A 20,830-nucleotide genomic window follows, 5' to 3' on the forward strand; every position below is an offset into this window, starting at 1 on the left:
AGTGGGTTAAGCCTCTGCCTTCAGCCCAGGTCATGATCTCAGGGTCCTGGGATCGAGCCCCGCATCTGGCTCTCTGCTCGGTGGGGAGCCTGCTTCCCTTCCTCCCTCTCTGCCTGCCTCTGCCTATTGTGATCTCTGTCTGTCAAATAAATAAATAAAATCTTTGGAAAAAAATTTCTTATTTTTAGAGAGAGAGCATGAGTGGGGGAAGGGGTCAGAGGGAGAGAGAGAATCTTAAGCAGACTCCCCATTGAGTGTGGAGCCTGACATCGGGCTCAATCCCAGAATCCTGAGATCATGACCCAAGCTGAAGTCGAGAGCGGAGCCCGCTGCCTAACTGGCCCACCCAGATGTCCCAGAGAGAGACTCTTAAGCAGGCTCCATTCCCAGAGCAGAGTCCAATCGGAGCTTGATCTCACAGCCATGAGATCATCACCGGAGCTGAAATCAAGAGCCGGATACTTAACTGACGGAGCCACCCAGGGACTCCTCCCCGTCATTTCTGAAAGATATTTTGCGGGGTGTAGAATTGGGTCTGAGTTCTTTGCAGAGCCATTCTAGGCAGGAGGTAAATCTAGTCCCTGTTAACCCCATCTTGGCTGGAAGCAGATCTCACTTTCCTACTTCAGTTAAGTTCAGACAGTCCTGAAGCCAGAACATAACATCTCACCACCTGTGGTTTTGCTGATCTCCATCTGTGTAGACTAGAGCAGGAGAAAGGCCAGAACCTAGCCCGAATTCCCTGAATCTGCCCCTGATGCTCCCAAGGAAACGTCACTGGAGCATTTTTGTACTAAGATGGGGAATTTTTGCCTTCTTTTCCCATAGCCTTTCCTTTGTGAAAATACTTACATTTGCTGAAACCACACCTGCTCCTCCGTGGCTAAAAGACTCATTCTGCTTTGGAGTTTGCAGTGATGATCCAGTCCTGGAGTCCTTCCAGCCTCCCCGACATTCTGCGGGTGGGGAACTGAGGCCCGGGTGGTGAAGGGCCTTGCTCTGTCTCTGGGAAGTCGGGATTCTATTTGGAAGCACACGATAGGAGCGTTCAACGGTAAAGTGACTTCACTGAAATTTGCCAGTAATTTCCAGTTAATTTGCCTTTTTGAAAAAATTTTATTTATTTGACAGAGACACAGCAAGAGAGGGAACACAAGCAGGGGGAGTAGGAGAGGGAGAAGCAGGCTTTCCCAGTAGCAGAGAGCCCAATGTGGGGCTCGATCCCAGGGTAGTGGGATCATAACCTGAGCTGAAGATAGATACCTAACGACTGAGCCACCCAGGTCCTCCAATTTGCCTTTTTTTTTTTTTTTAAGACTATTTATTTGTCAGAGAGAGAGAACCAACGGGGGGAGCAGCAGGCAGAGGGAGAGGGTGAAGCAGTCTCCCCCCTGACCAGGGAACCCAGTGCAGGACTCAATCCCAGAACCCTCCGCCTAACGCCTAATTTGCTTATTTTTTATTTTTATTTTTATTTTTTTTATTTTTTTAAAGATTTTATTTATTTATTTGTAAGAGAGAGAGAGAGTGAGAGCGAGCACAGGCAGACAGAGTGGAAGGCAGAGTCAGAGGGAGAAGCAGGCTCCCTGCGGAGCAAGTAGCCCGATGTGGGACTCGATCCCAGGACGCTGGGATCATGACCTGAGCCGAAGGCAGCTGCTTAACCAACTGAGCCACCCAGGCGTCCCAATTTTTATTTTTTTTAAGACACGGGTTTTATTGAGGCTGGAAGGAAAATTTTTATCATATGTCTGTGTGTGTGTGTGTGTGTGTGTGTGTGTGTGTGTCTATCCACGGATTAGGTTTTCAATTCAATAGGACCAGCTTTTTGAGGAAGGGGAAAAAAAAATCAACCGTGAGACTTTTCTGTTTGATCCTATCTAACGGTGTCAGCAGGACAAAATGATGGTGACGTCAGGCAGCGGATGCAAACTCTTCTGCCGCCCCGGGTGCTGCGATAACCAAGGACGCCTGCTCTGCGCACCGCCCCAGGGCTGGCGAGCACCTGCGTGTCAGCAGATTCTGCGGCTGCGGAGTTATTTTGGATGCAGAGAGATGCTGCTGGAACTCCCCCCCCAACAGCCGGAGCCAGAGCTGAATGTCGGTTTTCACTGCACATCTTGGGTGTCAGGAGAAGGCGTGTAGGATAGTGAGGTAGTTAAGTGACAGGATCTGGGCAGAGATCGGTCTAGTATTTTATCACGTATTTCTGTTCCTCTTACTTCTTGATTCTTGGCAATGCACGAGGGAGCGTCCCACGCTTTCCTGTTCATACTTCAGCCGAATGCCCCAGTAGCCAGGGACCGTAAGAGATGCTCCTGGCCAGTGAATACCAGAACTTTCTTTTTTACTCTCTGCTGTGAAGGACCTCAAACCCTTAGAAGATGAAACGGACGATGGATACCATCAGTCTGTCATACAGGCTTAACGATTGTTGTCATTTGCTCAAATTTTTTTTTTTTTTTTTTTTGCAGAAGTATTTAAAGTACATAGTATCCTTACAACCCTTAAGCGGAACAGCGTGAAGCTTGAGAATAAGAACCTTATTCTACATCTCATCCCACCTTACAAATCGTTTCTTTCTTGTAGACCAGCAAAATCTGGTCGGAAGGGGTGCCTGGGTGGCTCAGTGGGTTAAAGCCTCTGCCTTCGGCTCAGGTCATGATCTCAGGGTCCTGGGATCGAGCCCTGCATCGGGCTCTCTGCTCGGCAGGGAGCCTGCTTCTTCCCTTTCTCTCTGCCTGCCTCTCTGCCTACTTGTGATCTCTCTCTATCAAATAAATAAATAAAATATTAAAAAAAAAAAATCTGGTCGGAAGTGCTGGTAGAGTAGATGGGCAGTACTTGATCTGTTTAACCCCTTGGGGCCTTCCCGGGACAGGAGAAGGTGCGCGTCAGTGGAGAGTTGAAGGGTGTGGGTACAAGCTTGAGGGTCTAGTGTCAAATCACCCCCGTGTGCTCTCAGCCAGCCCTCCTCAACCTCGGGGCCGGCGGTGGACTCTGAAAAGAAAGTAAAATGTCTGTTGAGGATGGTGTGACCGCCCTCGCCTTGCAGTCTTATGTTCCTCTCCCTGCGTGGAGGGCTGAGCAGAAGAAAACCGAAAATAAGAACTCTCTGTGGCTTCTTGAGGGAAGGGGATCTGGCCAGCGGTTTTGCTTCTTTGCCCTTGACCGTTGGTTTTAATGACTAATGCACTTCGTCTCATCCTGCATAAGACAAGATCTTTCCCTGGGGCCTGGGTGGCTCAGTGGGTTAAGCCTCTGCCTTAGGCTCAGGTCCTGATCCCAGGGTCCTAGATGGAGGTATCCGGCTCCCTGCCTGGTGGGAAGCCTGCTTCTCCCTCTCCCACTTCCCCTGCTTATATTCCCTCTCTCGCTGTGTCCCTCTCTGTCAAATAAATAAATAAAATCTTAAAAAAAAAAAAAAAGATAAAGATCTTTCTCTGCTTTAATTCTCAGGGTTGTCGTAACTACTCCGTGGAAGAATGGAGTCTGGACGGTCACTCAAGGGCCAGGAGCTTTGCCTGGCTGCTTTTTACAAAATGTTTTCATTAAAGATTTAGAAATTAAATTTTTATTTGAGAGCAAGATGAGTATTTGTTCTCAAAAGAGCGTTCCTTTGGAGCATATACTGCTCCTTTCGAAGTGTCCCGTGTGTCCCTTTCTTGCCTCCTAAGAAGTCAGACCGCTTTGAATTCCGTATTTATTTTTCCAGCGATTGTCTTTAGTGCGTCACTGTGTATATATTTGTATTCCCAAACAACATAGTTTAATTTTTTTTTTGTTTCTGAAATTGATAGCGTTCATCTCCATATTATTTTCTTGAGATGATCTCTTTGTGCTTGTGTGTGATGTGTTTTTACCAAGGTTCAGGAGTCTCTTGCCTGAACGTACAGCGTATATTTCCATCTTCTCTCTTCTTCTACAGAGAGTGCTTCTTCGACATTACCGTAAGCATCTCCTGTTGCAGCCACTGAGCATGTAGTATATACACCCCCAGGGGTAAGACGAGCACTGGCCCATCGCATGGGCCGTCTTCGGTAGGGACAGACAGCACCAAATGGTTTTCCAAAGTGGTGATGCCAGTTTCCACTCTGAGCAGACTTCTCCTGTTTCCCTCTCCCAAACCCTATCTCTCCCCACCCCCGCTCGTGGGTGATTGGGACATGGCGTGAGTTTTCTCAGGTTTTTACATTTCTCAGTCATGTACGCATCAGTCCGTGGCTCCGCAGGGCCACCATCAGGGGAGATGAGTGTCACCCTGGCTTCCCACGTGTCTTGCTCCCCAAGGTGTAACCACCGTGACCTCTTTGTGTCTGTTCTTGTATTTGTCCTGCATGTTGGAGGCTGAGCCCAGGAGAGTGCGGGGCTGGAGGTTACTGAGAGCTCTGAGTGCGTCAGGAGTCCTTGTTGGCCGGTTTCTATGTGGGGTGATCTAGGGGTGCTGGGTGCTGATGGACCATCCCCCCAAACCAAGTCTCTTTGCATCTAAAGCTGGTCTGATTCTGCAGAGAACAGCCTCCTGCCTCCAGCCCAGGATGGTGCAGGTTGGTGAGGGCGGTTGCCAGTATCCGGGGATCCCGTGGGGAGGGGACAGGTGGTGGTGGGGACGGGGGTCATCCCTGCGCTCTCGTGTGTGGGGTGAGCCCTGGGCCTCCTGACTGACTCGGAGATGAGCAGTCTCCTGTGGAGCTGCAGGAGATGAAGGGGTCCCGCAGCTCTCACACGGCCCCGTCCGGTCCTCTCCGCAGCTCACTCGTCTTCTCGGTCCGCCCCCAGCCTGACCTGCTGGCTCCAGTCCCCAAGCTCTTGGACACTTGAGGAGTCACGTGATGCCTTGGTGGCCTCCGACTCCACCTCTGGCTTCAGATTCTTCTTGCTCACTTGGGTTAAGCAAGTCACTGCTGGTCACTAGCCTCAAAACATGTTGTTTCGTTTTCCCCATTATCTTTGTCTTTAGGGTTTTTGAGTTTTAAGAAATTTCCTTCCTGTGGTTCCAGGGAGCTCTGCCGCCACAGGAGAGCTCTTAATAGAGGTCTCTCCCTAAGATTTGAATTTGCATTTCCCCGAGGGTTAAGAGAGCTGATCTCTTTTCACATGTCCATAGATCCCTTTTCAATTTTGTGGCTGTTCAAGGCTTTTGCCCATTTACTACTCTTGGTTTTAAATTCTCTGCCCCTTTTTTGTCAGAGTTCTATATTCTGGATACCAACCCTTTGATGGTGTTTGGCTTAGCTCTCTACTTCATGGTGTGGAATTTTGGTGACCAAAGGAAAGGGTTTTAGTTTTAATGGTGAATTTATTGATATCTTCATTTGGGATTTACATTTTTTCTATATTATTTAAGAAATCCTTTCCCACTCCGAAGCTGGATACACGTTCTCCCCTAGTCTAAAAAATTGTGGTGTTGCCTTTGGTTTTAAGCCTTTGTTCCACTTGAAGCTGGTCGGAAGCATGTGTGATGATAAACAGGGATTTGGCTTCAGTTTGTGCCCAAGGATAACGGACGCATGTCGCGCAGCACGTGTCAGCCTGTCTGTGTGAGCCGTGCTGTCAGCTCTGCGTTACCCGTCCCTGTTCGGGGAGGCTCGCCTGTGCGGGTAGACGGAGCTCATCCATTTTTTGTTACTGCGTGGGATTCTGTTTTAGAAGTATCCCGCAATTTATTTATCATTTGTGGATATTTGGGTGGTTGGTTCATACTTGGGTACAAACAAGACTGCTATGAGCCTGTTACACGGGGTCTACGTGCTGGGGCTCCCGTGGGGCTCGATGGATCCGGACCTGCTGGCCTGGGGTACGCCCGTCCCCATCCTCACTCGCTGTTGCCAACCTGAGCTCCAGACCGGTACTAGTCTAACTGTTTGATTTTGATTTTCTTTTTTTTTTTTCCAGTGCCCGAAGACCTCTCCTTAGAAGAGAGAGAGGAACTCTTAGACATTCGTCGAAGAAAAAAGGAACTTATTGATGACATTGAGGTAAACAAACAAACCGAAAACTCCCCCTAGTTTTAGGTTTTAGGTAAAATAATCAGGTAGCTTCATGAAAAGGAGAAGACTAGGCATCTCCTATGTCTGTGCGCTAACGCATGAAGGGAGCCAAGAGGGTTCCCCACGTTGGTAAAGCAGATGGGCCTCGCCGGGCAGGGTGGCCTCGGGTGCACATCGAGAGGCCACGGAGCTGGAGTCTGTGGTAAGCGACTCGTGACTCCAGGGTCACAAAGGGCACGTATAGACAACGTCTGCAGTCCCCAGACGTGTGTTATCTTAGGTTGAATAAGTCCCCATTCGTGTGCCAAAATCCCAGGCACTAGAGCCCGCCGTCGCACTTCTGGCGCACGGATAGGCTCTGAATGAACTTACAGACTTGTCTCGGGGTCTGGCCGGGCCCCCGCGCACCCACGGGCTGGTGGGAGCAGGATGATGGGACGTGGGCCAACGCCAGGCTTGCCAGTGTCTGTGTCCTCAGAGCCCGTGGTGGCAGGGCCTCCCCAGAGAAGCAGCGGCACCACACCACCCCCGAGGGTCGCAGTGTCTGCGACCGTGGCGGGAGGGACTCAAGAGACTAGGCCTGCTTGCACGTGGGGCTTCTGTGGGCACGTGAGTCGGGTGTGTGGCTCCCCCTCGGGAAGGGCCCTCAGCGTCATCAGGCCAGAGCGAGTGCGGCCTCGCAGCCACGTGCTGCTGGAGCAAGCCTCGTCCCTCCTCAGCCCGCATCTGAGGTCTCCGCTTCCTTGGCGAACCAAATAAGTGTCCCAAGTACACATTTCCTTGTGTTTGAAAGGTAATTTGTGGGACTTTTTCTTGTAAGGTTACCCTTCATTCATGTAAAAATCACTGTTCCCCAGAATGGGCGTTTTGCTCGAAGAGTAAGGATGTATTTTAAGGCTCATGGTCCTAGTTGAACATTAGCAAGAAGAGCGCCTGTGGAGGCCCAGGTCGCCCTAGTGACCGCATCTTCGAGTTGAGAACACTGAGGCCCAGAGGGGTTAAGAGGGTTGCCGAAGGTCTCTGAGGTAGTGAGTGGTGGAGCCACACGGGGGGACATGGGAGCCTGTCCCTTCTGGTGTCCTTGGTAGGTCCAAGCGCCCCCAGTGAGTTCGGGGCATTCTGCTGAGGGCCTCCTGGGCTCTGTCCATGGTGCTCAGTCTCGGGCACAGACTGGTGGCTTGGGACCTGACACTGGTCTCAGCACCTTGGCCCTGGTCTTTCCCCAGAGGAGGGGGAGACCATGGCTGTGAAAGTGGGGGTGGGGGCAGGGACTGAACAGCCGCAGTGAGCTAGCTGAGGGCTCCCTGCTTCCCTTTGCGGTTGTGTTTTAAACACAGTCTAGAACCTGCCCCGGTGACCCGTCCGAGCTTGTTCTGGTGACAGGCGGACGGATGAGAATTGTGCTTTCTCCTGAGTTGGGGTCGCTCCGACTGGATGGAAAGTACTGGTGTTTCTGTCCCCGGGACACCCACCTGAGGCGTCAGGGAAAGCTCCTGTCTGGGAGACTGGACTTTGTCTGAGTCTCGGAGGCGGTCAGTAGGGAGCCCCCCCCCAAAAGTCGGTCTGCTTTTTTGGCAGAGGCTGAAATATGAAATCGCTGAAGTGATGACTGAGATTGACAATCTGACTTCAGTGGAGGAGAGGTAAACAGTCGGCGCCACACCGTTGAGCTACTAACCTCTTCTCTCCCCACCTCCGCTGCCGGGTGACCTCAGCGGGGGCAGGACGGTCGGGATCGCGAAGTGGGGCGGCCATTGGGGGGCTTCTGGTGCCTCGGCTCTCCACCCCTCACCCCTTCCTGCTCTCTGCAGAGGAGTCGGGTGCTGCCCCGGGGTCCGCGGGTCTCTTCTCCCTTCCCTGGAAGCACAGGGTTAGCCTGGCAAGAAGCGCCTCTCTGTACAGCAGGGGACGGTGCTCTCCTTAAATCGCTCTTTGTCATTGTCAGCTTTTTCTGAAGCAGGAATCAAGCGTAGGGAAGAACCTGGCAGCCACGCGTGCCACCTCTGCAGTGGGGGCTAGAGGGGCGGGGATGGGGGGCAGTGGGGGCAGGGCAGCCCGGGTAGTCTTCTGCATTGAGGGGCTGGCTGGGGAGGCTGTGTGCCCTCCTGCGCTCAGTGCAAATGTTCATTCGCTAACGACTTCTTACCTGTTTGAAATGCGTAGCAAAACTACCCAGAGGAACAAGCAGATAGCTATGGGGAGGAAGAAATTCAACATGGATCCCAAAAAGGTAAGTGGACCTGCCATTGTTCCAGCCTGCAAGAGGTTGCGTGCGTCACCGGTTTGATCGGCTCTCACTCTGGACGGAGGTGGTCATGCCCCCTCGTAGATACTGAGGGTGGGAGTTAAACTGGTGTTGTGTAGGGGCTGTTGGCGAGTGGGGTGCAGCACAGGCATCCGTCGCCCTCGTCCCTGGACCCGAAGACCATTCTTTGGGTGTGAGGCTCCAGGTGAGGCCAGGCCCCGGCAGCAGCTGGCGTGGGGAGGCCCTTGGTGGGGCCAGGCTGAGCCGCGTGTCCTCCCGCTGCAGTGCGGCCCCGGGGACCGTTGGACAGGGCTGCACCCTGCGTGTCTGCTCAGGGGTTAAGTGGTCCAAGTCTGGGGACTTTGCTCCTTCTGTTCACTTTCGAGAGCAGATGTGCGCGTGAAGGGCCGGGGCGCTCTCCCATTGAAGCCGGCACCAGGTCTTCCCTTGAGTTGGATTTGCTAGCAAAATGCCTGAAAATAATGAAACCTGCAACACGTAGGGGCGTGTCTTTGAGGTTGAAGCAGACGACGCAGCAGAGCCTGTAAATGCTTTCTGGAATGCTGGGCTTGGCCGCGGGACCATTTGGTTCTGAGACAGAAGAGTGGAGCTGGGCCAGCCACCTGGGCTCGTGGTCCCGGAGAGGAGCACCATGTCCCTGCACAGCTGACTCCATTCCGCCATGCTCTTGAGGTGGCAGTCACATCACACACCTTCCTTGGCATTTTACTTATTTATTTTTGGCATTGAGCCTCTGTGCTAATTAAGGTTTGTTCGTTCAGCAAATGTCGATTGCAAGGACTGCACTGTGCAAGGTGTGAGGTCTGCACACTTGCCTTTCCAGGCGTGAGCGCGGTTGCAAATGGTATGTAAAGAAATGGCTCGCCAGCGTGGCTGCTCCTAGGCCTCATGGCACCGGAGGCTGGGCTTTGTTCAGCTGGTGTCCTCCGGGCTCTGCGGGCTCTGCGCGCTTCCTGTCGCTTCCTGACTCTCTGTGTAGGGGCATCCGCGGCCCCAGATTGGAATGCAGCACGCTCCAGAAGGATTCTGTGAATTTGGTAATGACGAGATTTGGAGTGAGAAGCGTTTTGTTGTTGTTGTTTTTCCTTTCTGGAGGAGCTGAGTCGACAGAGTTGGCTTAATCAGCAGATAGGATAGGCACTGGCAGCGTCTCAAGAGGCGCTTCGCGGGGTGGGGGGTGGGAGTGGGGGGGATAACGTTTTGAAAGCCGGACCTTCAGTTATATGGTGCAGTGCGGGATAGCACCTTGGGAACGTCCACGGCCTCCCCACGCAGCGTGCAGACACACTGGTGTTTCGGGGATGCCCCCCTCTGCCCGGCGCCAGCCTGTCCTCTGGTTCTGCGCTCACCAGGTGTCCACCAAGCAGTGCGGTCGGGAGGGCCGGGTCACGCTTCCTGAGAACTTGCCACGTGTCAGCAACCGCTGACGAAGGCCTGGAGTCGGCACACCGGACCTCGCTGGGTGGGCTCCGTGTTCATGCCTGGGGCGCAGGTGGCGGAAATGAGGCACAGAGCTTCTCAGATGTGCCCAGTGTCCTGAGCGGGGAATCCGCCGCAGACTCGGGCCTGTGACCACCGCACTTCACGGGGCTCCTGTGGGACCCTGGGGCTGGTTAGGCAGCACCCCCAGGAGTCCAGCCCTGCGGGATCTCTCCACGCAGCAGCCGAGTTACCTGCCTTGCCTGGCTGTGGCCGGCTGCTCCGCGGGCTTCGTTCTGCCTGTATACCCCTCCACCTGAGACGTTTTTAAGATATTGATTATTGGTTCTACCCCACAATTTGTTGGTGATTACTTACAAATTTAGCCTGCACATGGCCCTTTGCTGGGGGAAAATAATGAGAATTCCCTTGTCTTCTAGATGATGATGACACTTTGGCCGCTGTAACAAAATACCATAGACTGGTGGCTTAAGCACTAGACATTGCCTTTTCGATTGTTCTGGAGGCTGGAAGTCCGAGCTCAGGCTGCCAGCATGACTGGGTTCTGGGGAGCGCGCTCTCCTCACAGAGTCCCCAACTCGCAGAGAAGAGGCAGGAGAGCGCCCCCTGGTGTCTCTTTTTAAAAGGGCCCTGGTTCCATGAGATCGCGGCCCCGCCCAGATGGCCCCATCTGACCCTAACTGCCTCCCAGGGCCCAACTTCTAACACCGTCACCCTGGGGGTTAGAGCTTCAAGATAGAGGTCTTTGGGAGACACATTCAGTCCAAAACAGCACGGGGCGTTCTCACGTGCGGTGCGAAACGGGCTCGCATCAGAGACTTTCAGGCCAGCAGGAAATATTTGAAGTCACAGAGTGGTGACATTCTGGATGGGAGCTTCTGTTTCTGCAGGTACATGAGATACACAGGCAGCACTTGGGGTTATAAATGAGGAAGAGGAAAGGTTGATTCAGGGAAGCTGGAAACATCCTACAGCCTCTCTCTTTCATTTCCAGTTTCCTAGAAATGCCTTCAAAAATATAACATACGAATCTGTAACAAGCAGGAGTTCACCCAGTCGACTAGAAATTGAGGGAACCCTGGAAGATAAAAGATGAATGGTGGCCCATAGGACACTCAGGAGAGATTTACTCTGGAAGGGACAGCCACGTCAGGGGCTCCGCTCCCTCGGGCAGCACGTGTGGGGCGTGGGACCGCAGAAGGGACATCCAGACTGTTTACCCTTGGCTGAGCTTGTGCCGAGCAGCTGTGTGTGCCCCCAGGTGGGAGACGCAGATGTCTCTTCTCTGCTGGCCTCACCGAGGAGGAGGAGGAGGAGGAGGAAGAGAAACACCCGCTCCCAGAAACCAGCTTCTGAGCACCCCAGCTGGCCGCATCACCTGCTCCAGAAGCAGACGAGGTTCAGTTGGGCTACCAGAGAATCAGAAATACAAAGGTAATCACCCAACCAGGAATCACCAAATGGATGAGCTGCTTGACCCTGTGAAAGAGACATGAAATGCCACAGAGCTAACACAGGAGGAATCATTGAAAGTAGGGTGTTTTGTATATTATAAAGCTCATCAGAGATGATGGGGTGGAGGCTTATCCTTGGTGCAGGGAAGGGGAGTTGTGGAAAAGACGCACGGAAGCGAAGAGCCAGCTCCCTGTGAAAACCCACCGCGCAGGTCTGGCATGGGCACACGGGCAGGGCAGATCGAGGCTCTCCTGTTCTCCGTTGCTCTGCGGAGAGCCGTGAAATGGCGGGAGGCAGGTCTGGCCACTGAGTTCATCGAACAAAAGTCCCAGGAAGAGAAAATAGAAGACAGATTGGAGGGTGAAATCCTGGAGTATTTCAGAGCTAGGTGAAGACAAAATCCTCAAAATCAAAGGGCTCACCAAATGCCAACTGGGATCAAATTTTCAGACACTGATCCATAGAAATATCCAAGAAATTACCAGAAAACTTATGGATAAAGAGAAATTCACTGACTTTCCAGGGAAGAAAGACCAGATTACCTAAGAAGAAACCAGGATCACAACAGGAACACTGGATCAAAGACAAAGGGAAACTTTTTCCAAGGTCTAAGGAAACGTGATTTAAAACCTAGAGTTCTGAAGAGGCTGGTGTAGATGTGGAAAAAACCAAATAAAATAATAAAAGCCAGCTGTCACCCGTGTGAGGAAGCAGGTGAAGACATTACAGATGTGCAAGGACTCACAGAGGGAGCTGCTGACAGGTTCCCTGAGCTCTAGAAATCGTGTTTGGAGCAGGGCGTCTGTAAACAGGACAGGAATCCAGGATGCGGGATTAAACCACTGGAACGTCAGTCAAGTCTAAAGGAGAGATTGATTGTTGAAAGAATGTTTTAAAAATTAAAGTCCCAGAGGCACCTGGGTGGCTCAGTCAGTTAAGCATCTGCCTTCGGCTCCCATCATGATCCTGAAGTGCCAAGATCAAGTCCTGCATCAGGCTTCCTGCGGAACGTCTCCCTCTGGCCCTGCCCCTTCTCGTGTTGTCATTCTCTCTCTCAAATAAATAAATAAGATCTTTAAAAAAAATTAAAGTCCCAGATTACCTCAGTACAGTTGACCCTGGAGCAGCGCTGGCTTTGAGCTGGAAGAGTCCACTTAACTGTGGGATTTTTTTTTTTCAGTACATACAGTACACTACTGGAAATGTATTTTCTCTTCCTTAAATTTTCTTACTAACATTTTCTTTTCTCCATCTGACTGTTGTAAGAATGTTACTGTAATATTGTGATACTATTATAAAAATAGAGTATATGAAATATGAAATGTGTTAATTGACTGCTCACGTAATGTGTCAGGCTTCCGGTCAGTAGTGGGCTATTAGTTAGGTTTTGGGGAGTCAAAAGTTAAATGCAGACTTTCGATGAGGGGCGGATATGAGGACCCCTACCCCCATACCCCCTGCGTTGTTCAAGGGTCAGCTGTTTGTAAGTAGCAAGGGAGGAGAGAAGCAGTAAAGGTTGGGTAAGGTTTTGTAGATGTTCTTGGATGAGTGTAACTTTAAACATTAAAATTTTATTTATTTTTTTAAAGACTTATTTATTTGTCAGAGAGAAAGTGAGCACAAGCAGGGGGATCAATAAGCAGAGAGAGAAGCAGGCTGCCAGCTGAACGTGGAGCCCAGTAGGGCTCCGTCCCAGGACTCCGGATCATGACCTGAGCCGAAGGCAGATGCTTAACTGACCGAGCCGCCCCGGCGCCCTTAAGTATTAAAATTTCAAGACCAACCACTAAAAATAGGGATAAGATAGGATTTTAAATTACTAGGAAAAATTGCATAAAGAAAACTTAATTCAACAGAAGGCTAAAAAGACATAAGAAATACCTAGTATATGTGAAGGCTCGGAAAAGGAGTGGCGACAAACCAGTAGTCGCCGTCAACTTGACTGGGCTCAGTTAACTTTTATTTTTTTATTTTATTTTTTGTTATTTATTTATTTATTATTATTATTTTTTTTTAAAAGCACCTTCACGTTAGGTTGAGGAAGCAGCGGTGAAATGCATTTGTGTTCTGACTGAGACACACTCACGGAACAGACACGGAGCTTGAGAACAAGGAAGTAGGAAAAGATATACGAGGAGTAATGGGTTGAATGGTGCCCCCTCCAGTAGATTCTGTGTTTGCTTTTATAAATGATATATTTTTAAAGACTTTGTCTATTTGAGAGAGAGAGCACATGCAGGGGGAGCGGCAGAGGGAGCGGGAGAAGCAGACTTGGCCGAGCAGGGAGCCCGATGCAGGATCAGATCCAGGAGCCCAAGATCATGACCTGAGCTAAGGCAGATGCTTAACTGACTGAGCCACTCAGGTGCCCCCTCCAAGCGATATTTTAAAAACATGAACATTGTCTAATGATCCTGGAACATTTCCTTTGTTTTATTAGCATTCAGCTAGCGCACTCGGTCGGGTCCCTGGGCTGCTGTAGTAGATGACCACACTCATTGGCCTGAAACAGCAGAGGCCAGAAGCTCTGGCGGAGTGTGCTCCAGGCCTCCCTCCCAGCCGGCCACAGCCTCTGGCCATCCCTGGGTTCCCCGGCCTGTGGACCCACCGTTCTGCTCGCAGCCTGCGCGTCCCGTGGATGGGGATGCACATCAGCGGCTCCCGCGTGCTCCTCTGCTTCTGCCTCTCTGTCCTTCACACACAGTCCCGTTCTCCTTCGTAACTGCTCTCTTTGGCTCTGGCTTCTGGCTCCGTGTTCTCTTCCGGTCCCTGGCCTGGCTCCCCCCGCTGTGTTTTCTGGTACCTGTCAGAAAGGGAGCTGGAGCTCGACTTGGGGCTCCTCTGGCTGCTTTCTGTAACCTTGAAGCATGGAAGAGTTGACCTTGGGCTGGGCCTACTTGGTCTTCTCAAATCCTGGTTTCTCAGGCTCTTGCATAGCCTCCCCAGGGAGCTCCCGAGTGTTTGAATTTTAGAGTAGGTCGTGAGCATCCGGAGCTCAGAGGAGCCTCATCCCCAGGCTCGTTCAGTTCCGGGCTGGGCCTAGGCTGTTGGAGTGCCTGAGACCTTGTGACTGTGGAAATTGCCGGACCTCCGGACTCTGGGGACCGCTGGGAGCCTGGAAAGAGCACAGGGCAGGATGGATGCAAGCCTTTGTCAAAGCCCCCACCCCACCCCACCCCCGATGGTGTATAGCAGAGTCCCCTCAGCAGGCGGGAGGAGGCACGGGGACCTCACCACGGGACAGCCTGCTGCTGGGGTTCTCCACTGCTCAGCGTCCCCCCGCCCCCGGCCGGCCAGTATGAGCCGAGGACCAGGCCGGGGAGATCACCCCAATTGTCAGCCAGGCACCCATCCTCCAGGGAGCACCTGCTTCCACTAGGCCCTTGGCTGCAGGACCTTGGGCTGCTTTGGATGTTCTCTCTCCTGTCCCTTGCAGTTTGGTGGGGAGGGGCGGACAGCAGGGTCTGCCGATTCCACCTGCAGCCGGTCTGTGAGTCCTTGGGGCTCAGAGTCGAGAAAGGCAGATCGGGGCTGCTTTGGCCTCTGACCTCTTGGCCAGGGATGTTAGGTGAGACTGTAACCGTCTGCCCCCTGCCCAGAGCTCCCCTCCCGCACAGAGCCCTGCCTCGCTCACCCTGGCAGCTGGGTGCCCACAGCGCCTTGTTTCTGGGGCCTTGCTGGACAGGCGTGTCCTTGGGGTCGGAGCGCTTCCTTACGGCGTGTGCACGTCCTCTCATGAACAAGACGATCCCCGGGAGGCCTGGACTCATATGCGCTCCCACCAGAAATAGAGAGTTAATTTAGGATCATCAGACATACTGATTTTTTGGGTAAACTTCTTGAAGAACAGCATATGGTGCGCAAACTTTGAATGCACAGCCTGATGAATTTTTACACATTAAAATCCTTGCGTAACCCGGAGCAAGATGCGGTGTCGGCGTCAGGAGTGTCTTTCTGGTGTCTCCGCCTGGCGAACAGGTTCCACGCTGTCCGCGTAGAGCAGTGTGGAATTGAGGCGCATGTGGAATTGAGGCGCATTCCGTGCGGTCCTTCACGCCGTGTCACGGTCGGACGCGTCGATATTCTGGTGCATTTATCCTCTCTCGTTGCTGCATCGTGTTCCCTCGTGTGGAATCTGCTGGAATAGATTTCTCTCTTTTGTTGGTCAGATGTTGTTGGGTTGTTTTCCCGTTTGGGGAAATTCTAAATAAGGCTGCCGTGGACATTGACGTGTTTGAAAAAAAATAACAAGGACTCTCGGAGGGACCCTGTGGTATGAGGGAGCCCAGGTCCTGGGCACAGAGGGTGGTGGCTGGACAGTCTTCTCCGGAATTTGCAGAAACAGAGGCAGATGGAGGGTGGAATCCCCTTCTAGCTTTGCAGCCTGTGTTCGGAAACCAGCTCACAGGCTGGGTCAGAGGTCCACGGTCGCCCGTCTTAGGGCTTCTCAGGAGAGGGGCACAGCTGATTTGGGCCAGGGAGGTTCTTCTGCAGCCTTTCATTTCGAGGCTGTCACCTGAGCCCTTGAGGGCCTTCGTGGGTGTGGATTTGCGCGGCTTCAGCTCCGTGACACAGACCCGTTTCCGTGCTCAGCCACAGCCCACAGATCTCGTCAGTGCTGCTGTACAACGGACTATCTTCTCACACAGCAGATGTGGCCACAGGGTGTCCAGTGGCTCCCATGTGACAGGACCCTCCTCCCCTCCCCCCCCCCCCCCCAGCCCTGTATTCATCTGGGCCTTTCCCTCATCCATTGGCTGTGAGGGTTCCGGCCATCACATCTGCATTCCAGGCAGGAAAGAGGGAGAGGGAGCTGCTCACAAGTCCCTTTTGATCAAGGAAGCAATAGCTTCCCCGCATCCTCTGTCCGGACATCTTTCCGACCAGGAACATGATTATTTAGCAAGGAATGGCAAGGAAAAAGGGGAGTTTGGGAAGGGCGTGGTTGGCCAACCATATACAACATGCTCCTCTCACACACAAAGCACATCATTCTCCTGAACTTGGGAAATCCAGTATCATGAGTACCTCTGCCTTTATAATCTCTAATATCTTCTTTGTGATGTTTTTTTTAAAGATTTTATTTATTTGACAGATGCAGCGAGAGAGGGAACGCTAGCTGGGGGAGGGGCAGAGGGAGAAGCAGGCTTCCCGCCAAGTAGGGAGCCCAATGTGGGGCTCGATCCCAGGACCCTGGGATCATTCCCTGAACTGAAGGCAGACGCTTAACAACTGAGCCACCAAAGCGCCCCCTTTTGATGCTTTGTTCCGTAACCCCTTTATTTGTCTTTTAGCACATTTAGTTGCCAGGAAGGAATGAATGTGCTTTTCTCTGATGGACAAAATGTAATCCGGGGTGTGGGAATGAGATTGTCCTGGTATTTTTGCCGTGTCCCAGCCAGGGAGATCTTTACTCTAGATGTACTTGTGTCTTTGAAGGATGAGTCTGGGTGACCCTCCTAACCAGAGCTTCCTTTCTTATGTCCCTCCTCAGGGAATTCAGTTTCTAATAGAAAATGACCTGCTGCAGAACTCCCCAGAAGACGTAGCCCAGTTCCTGTATAAAGGAGAAGGCCTAAATAAGACCGTCATTGGGGACTATCTGGGAGAAAGGTAAGTTGAAGGAGAACCAGCAGCACAACCAGTGCCCGCCCTCCACGTCAGGGTCTGTCAGTTACCTGTGGGCATAGGGGCGCACGTGCTGCTCCCCCCTACCGCGCTGGCCCAGTGCCGTCACAGCCTCTCCCTGCCCTTGTGGGGAGAGAGCTGCGGGCACTCTGGGGCCAGGCGGGGGCTGTGATCTCTGGAAGCTCTTAGTCAGGGAACCATGGCAGGACTGAAGATGGGCTGCCCCTTCTCCCTACCTCAGAAAGCATCTTTTTTTTTTTTTAAAGATTATTTGAGAGAGCGCATGCGCGTGTGTGTGGGCATGTGCGGTGGCGGGGGGGGGGGCGGCAGAGGGAGTGAGACTCCCAAGCAGACTCCACCAAGCACAGAGCCTGATGCAGGGCTCGATCCCATGACTCAGTGATCATGACCTGAGCTGAAATCGAGTAGGATGCTCAACTAACTGAGCCCCCCAGACGCCCCCTCAGAAAGCATCTTAGTCTTCTTTAATGATGTGCTCAGAAATAGACCAGATCTCTCAGTGGTTTTCTTTCCCCTGTTGCTTGGGGTAGGAGTGAAGGTGGGAAGCTATTAATTTTTTAAACGGAGAGCAGCTGGTTGGGTTTATAGCCCCGGCCTTCTTTAATTAAGGGTCCATTGGCTGTGTGTAGCAGAGGTTGGGGTGGGCATCTAAGACAGTGCATCCCTGAGTCAAAGACCAAACAAAAGTGCTTTTAAACAGGAGCCCAAGAGTTGCTTACCTGGAGTGGTTTCTTTTTCTAGCTTTTTATTAAAAATAGTTGATCAAAGGTGGAAAGCAGAACACTTCCTATCTCATTCTGTGTGGCCAGTAGTACTGGGGACCAAAACCAGAAATAGCACAAACAAAACAAAACAAAACAAAAGCCCTACAGAGCAGTATCTCTTATGACTACTGAAGCAAAAACCGCCCACTAACTCTCAGTAAATCTGGTGGTACAGACAAGTGGTTATACACCAGTACGTTTACTGCATGCATGCCTTTGTTACCCGGAATGCAAGGTTGGTTCAATATATGCAAGTCAAGGTAATATACAGGATCAGTAGACTAAAGAGCAAACCCACATGACCATTGCAATAGATGCTGGAGAGGCTTTTGGCAACATTCACTGCTTTAAAACAAAGACGTTCAACAAACCAGGAAAAGAAGGGAACTTCCTCAGTATGATGCAGGCACCTGTGAAATCCACAGGCTGACTTCATGCTTTCTCCTAAGAATGAGAACAAGATACGGTTGACTGCTTTTGCCACTTCTCTTCAATGTGGTACTGGCAGTTCTAGTTAAGCAAGAAAATGAAATTAAAAGCATCTGGTTTGGAAAGGAAGAAATAAAAGTTTGTTTACAGAAGACAGTACTGTGTCTGTAGAAAATCCTGAGGAATCATTAAAAGCATTAGAAATAAGAAACAGGTTTGGTAAGGCTGCAGGATACAAGATCAATATGTAAAATCCAGTTAGAGTTCTAAATGGTAGCAATGAGCAAGCCTGGAAAAGATATTAAGAAAAACAACTCCATTTTATAATAGCATTAAAATAAATAAAATACTTGGGAATAAATTTAACAAAAGAGGTACAAAATATTTAGTCTTAACTAGAAAACTTTGAAAAAAAAAAAATGAAAAGACCTATCTTTCCTAAAGGGAAAGATATCCCATGTTCGTGGATTGAAAATTTGAGCTAGAGATTTTACTCATTCCCTATTAAAATCCCAGCTAACTTCTTTATAGAAGTTGACTTACACGTCTAAAAGTAATGTAGAACATCATGGGACCCAAAATTGCCACACCCTTGGGAAAAGAAGAACAAAGTTGCAGAACTTACATCTTCTGATTATAAGACAGACTAAAGCTACAGTAATGAAGATGGTGTGGTACTGGTATTAGGATAGACTTCTAGGTCGTGGAATAGAATCGAGAATTTAGAAATAAACCCTTAAATTTTTTTGTCACGTGATTTTTGACAAGGGTGTCAGGACAGTTCCGTGGTGGAAAGAATAGTCTTTCAGCGAATGGTCTGGGACACCCGGATATCCACATGCCAAAGAGGACCATTGGACCACTCAGGTTACGCAAAAATTAAACTGAATCAAAGAACTACATATGAGAAGGAAAACTATAAAACACTTAGAAGAAAACATAGGGGTAGGTCTTTGTGACCTTGGATTAGGCATGAGTTTCTTAGATGTGACACCAAAAACATAAATAGCAAAAGAAAAATGGGGGTAAACGGGACATCATCAAAACTGAAAATTTTTGTGTTGAAAAGGACATCATCGAGAAGGTGGAGAGGCAATCCACAGAATAGGAGAAATTTTTATCAGCCAGGTATAAATCTGATAAGGACTTCTTTTTTAAAAAAGATTTTATTTATTTATTTATTTGAGAGAGAGCATGAGAGGGGTGAGGTCAGAGGGGAAAGCAGACTCCCCACTGAGCAGGGACCCTGAGGCGGGACTCGATCCCAAGACTTCAGGATCATGACCTGGGCCAAAGGCAGTTGCTTAACCAACTGAGCCACCCAGGCACCCCCTGATAAGGACTTCTATCTAGAATACATGAAGAACTCCTACAACTCAATAATACGGCAGCTTAATTATAAAATGAGCAAAGCATCTGAATGGACGTGTCTCCAAAGAAGATACGTGACTGCGTGATAAGGCCAGTCAGCCCACGGCTGGATGTTCGGCATCCTCAGCCCCCATCAGGGAGCTACCACTTCCCACCCGCGAGGATGTCTGTAATAATAAGACACGTACCACCCAGGATGTGGGAAAACCCAAGCCCTCACATGCTGCTGGTCGGCTAGGAAGTGCCAGGGCCATGGGAAGCAGTTGGCAGGTCTTCAGAATACTCCATCACCATGCGACCTGCTCGTTCTCTTCCCCAGTGTTCACCCAAGAGAAGCAGAAACGTCCATTTGCACAAACACACACGAGGGCTTGTGGCCGCGTGGCTCTCGGTTGGCAGAAGCGGGAACTGGTTCCGATGTCCATGAGCTCGGGTGTCCCTCAGCTGGTTGGTGGACAAGATGCGGTTCATCCGGGCGGTGGGCTGCTGCTGGGCGGCAGGGAGGGCAGCAGAGTGCGGGCTGTGCGATCCTCTTCATGCAGAGCTCTCGGGCAGGCGAACTTAGGGAGGGAGACAGCAGACTCGTGGTCGCCTGGGCCTGGCAGATGGGGTGATGGGCTTTCTTTTGGGGGCAGTGAAAATGCTCAGAAATCGATCGTGGTGACAGTTGCACAGATCTGTAAATATATTAAAAGCCGTTGAATGGTACGCTTGAAATAGGACAGTTGTACGGAATGTGGATTATGTTTGAACAAAGCTAAAAAAAAAAGAAAGAAAGAAAGAAAGAAAATCCACAAGAAACCCTGAGCAGCAGCCCAGGGCTGCAGCACCCACTCGTCTGTGCCACGACAGCCAGCGTCTGAGGTCGTCATCACTGTGGCAGGTGCCTGAGATGGACAAGGACGGTTGTGGGATACGCTGGCTGGCTGGCGGCTCCTGCTGTTGGCAGGTAGTGTGTGCCTGCAGGTTTTGAGTTCCAGAAAATGCCAAGTTCTGAGTTTGTGCCAGGCTCTATTTTAGGCACATGGGTTGTGTTATTTAAAAAAAAAAAAAAAAGACGGACTCATCCACTCGTGAGCGATCTTCTGCTGGGACAATGCAGTGGGAACCACTTCTCCTGTCTGCTAGAAGGTGGTGGGGCCGAGGAGGAGCAGAAGCATGGAAGGGCATCGGGTGGGCTGCGGTTGGCAGTTAGGCCCGCTGGTCAGGCTTGTCCTGTTGAGAAGGTGACGTTTGTGCCAGGCCGTGAAGGGGACAGGGGTATACTGCAGGCAGGTGTTGGGGGACAGCAGGACAGGCAGAGGGTCAGCGTCCGGGGCCTTGTGGCTAGAGCAGAGGGAGAGGAAGGGTGGCAGAGGTTCTCAGGGTGATGACGGCCCCCTCTGCCCCTTGCTTGGGGGTTGGGGGAGGTTCCCAGTCCAGGAAGGACGTGGTCTGATTCACAGCTCAAAGCCGTGGGGAGTTGG

The 20,830-nt window shown here is 51.2% G+C and overlaps 1 protein-coding gene across 2 annotated transcripts in view; it reads left to right on the plus strand.

Annotated features, from left to right (window-relative positions):
- Positions 1–20,830, plus strand: part of CYTH3 (cytohesin 3) — a 90,262-nt gene that overhangs the window by 58,433 nt on the left and 10,999 nt on the right. For both annotated transcript variants that reach the window (XM_059414391.1, XM_059414392.1), the window contains exons 2-5: positions 5,896–5,978; positions 7,569–7,633; positions 8,154–8,220; positions 16,646–16,764. In XM_059414391.1, coding sequence (XP_059270374.1) covers positions 5,896–5,978; positions 7,569–7,633; positions 8,154–8,220; positions 16,646–16,764 — 334 coding nt within the window. The remainder of the gene's footprint in view (positions 1–5,895; positions 5,979–7,568; positions 7,634–8,153; positions 8,221–16,645; positions 16,765–20,830) is intronic.

Source organism: Mustela nigripes, chromosome 11 (assembly GCF_022355385.1).
Source record: "Mustela nigripes isolate SB6536 chromosome 11, MUSNIG.SB6536, whole genome shotgun sequence".
In the NCBI taxonomy this organism is placed as follows: Eukaryota; Metazoa; Chordata; class Mammalia; order Carnivora; family Mustelidae; genus Mustela; species Mustela nigripes.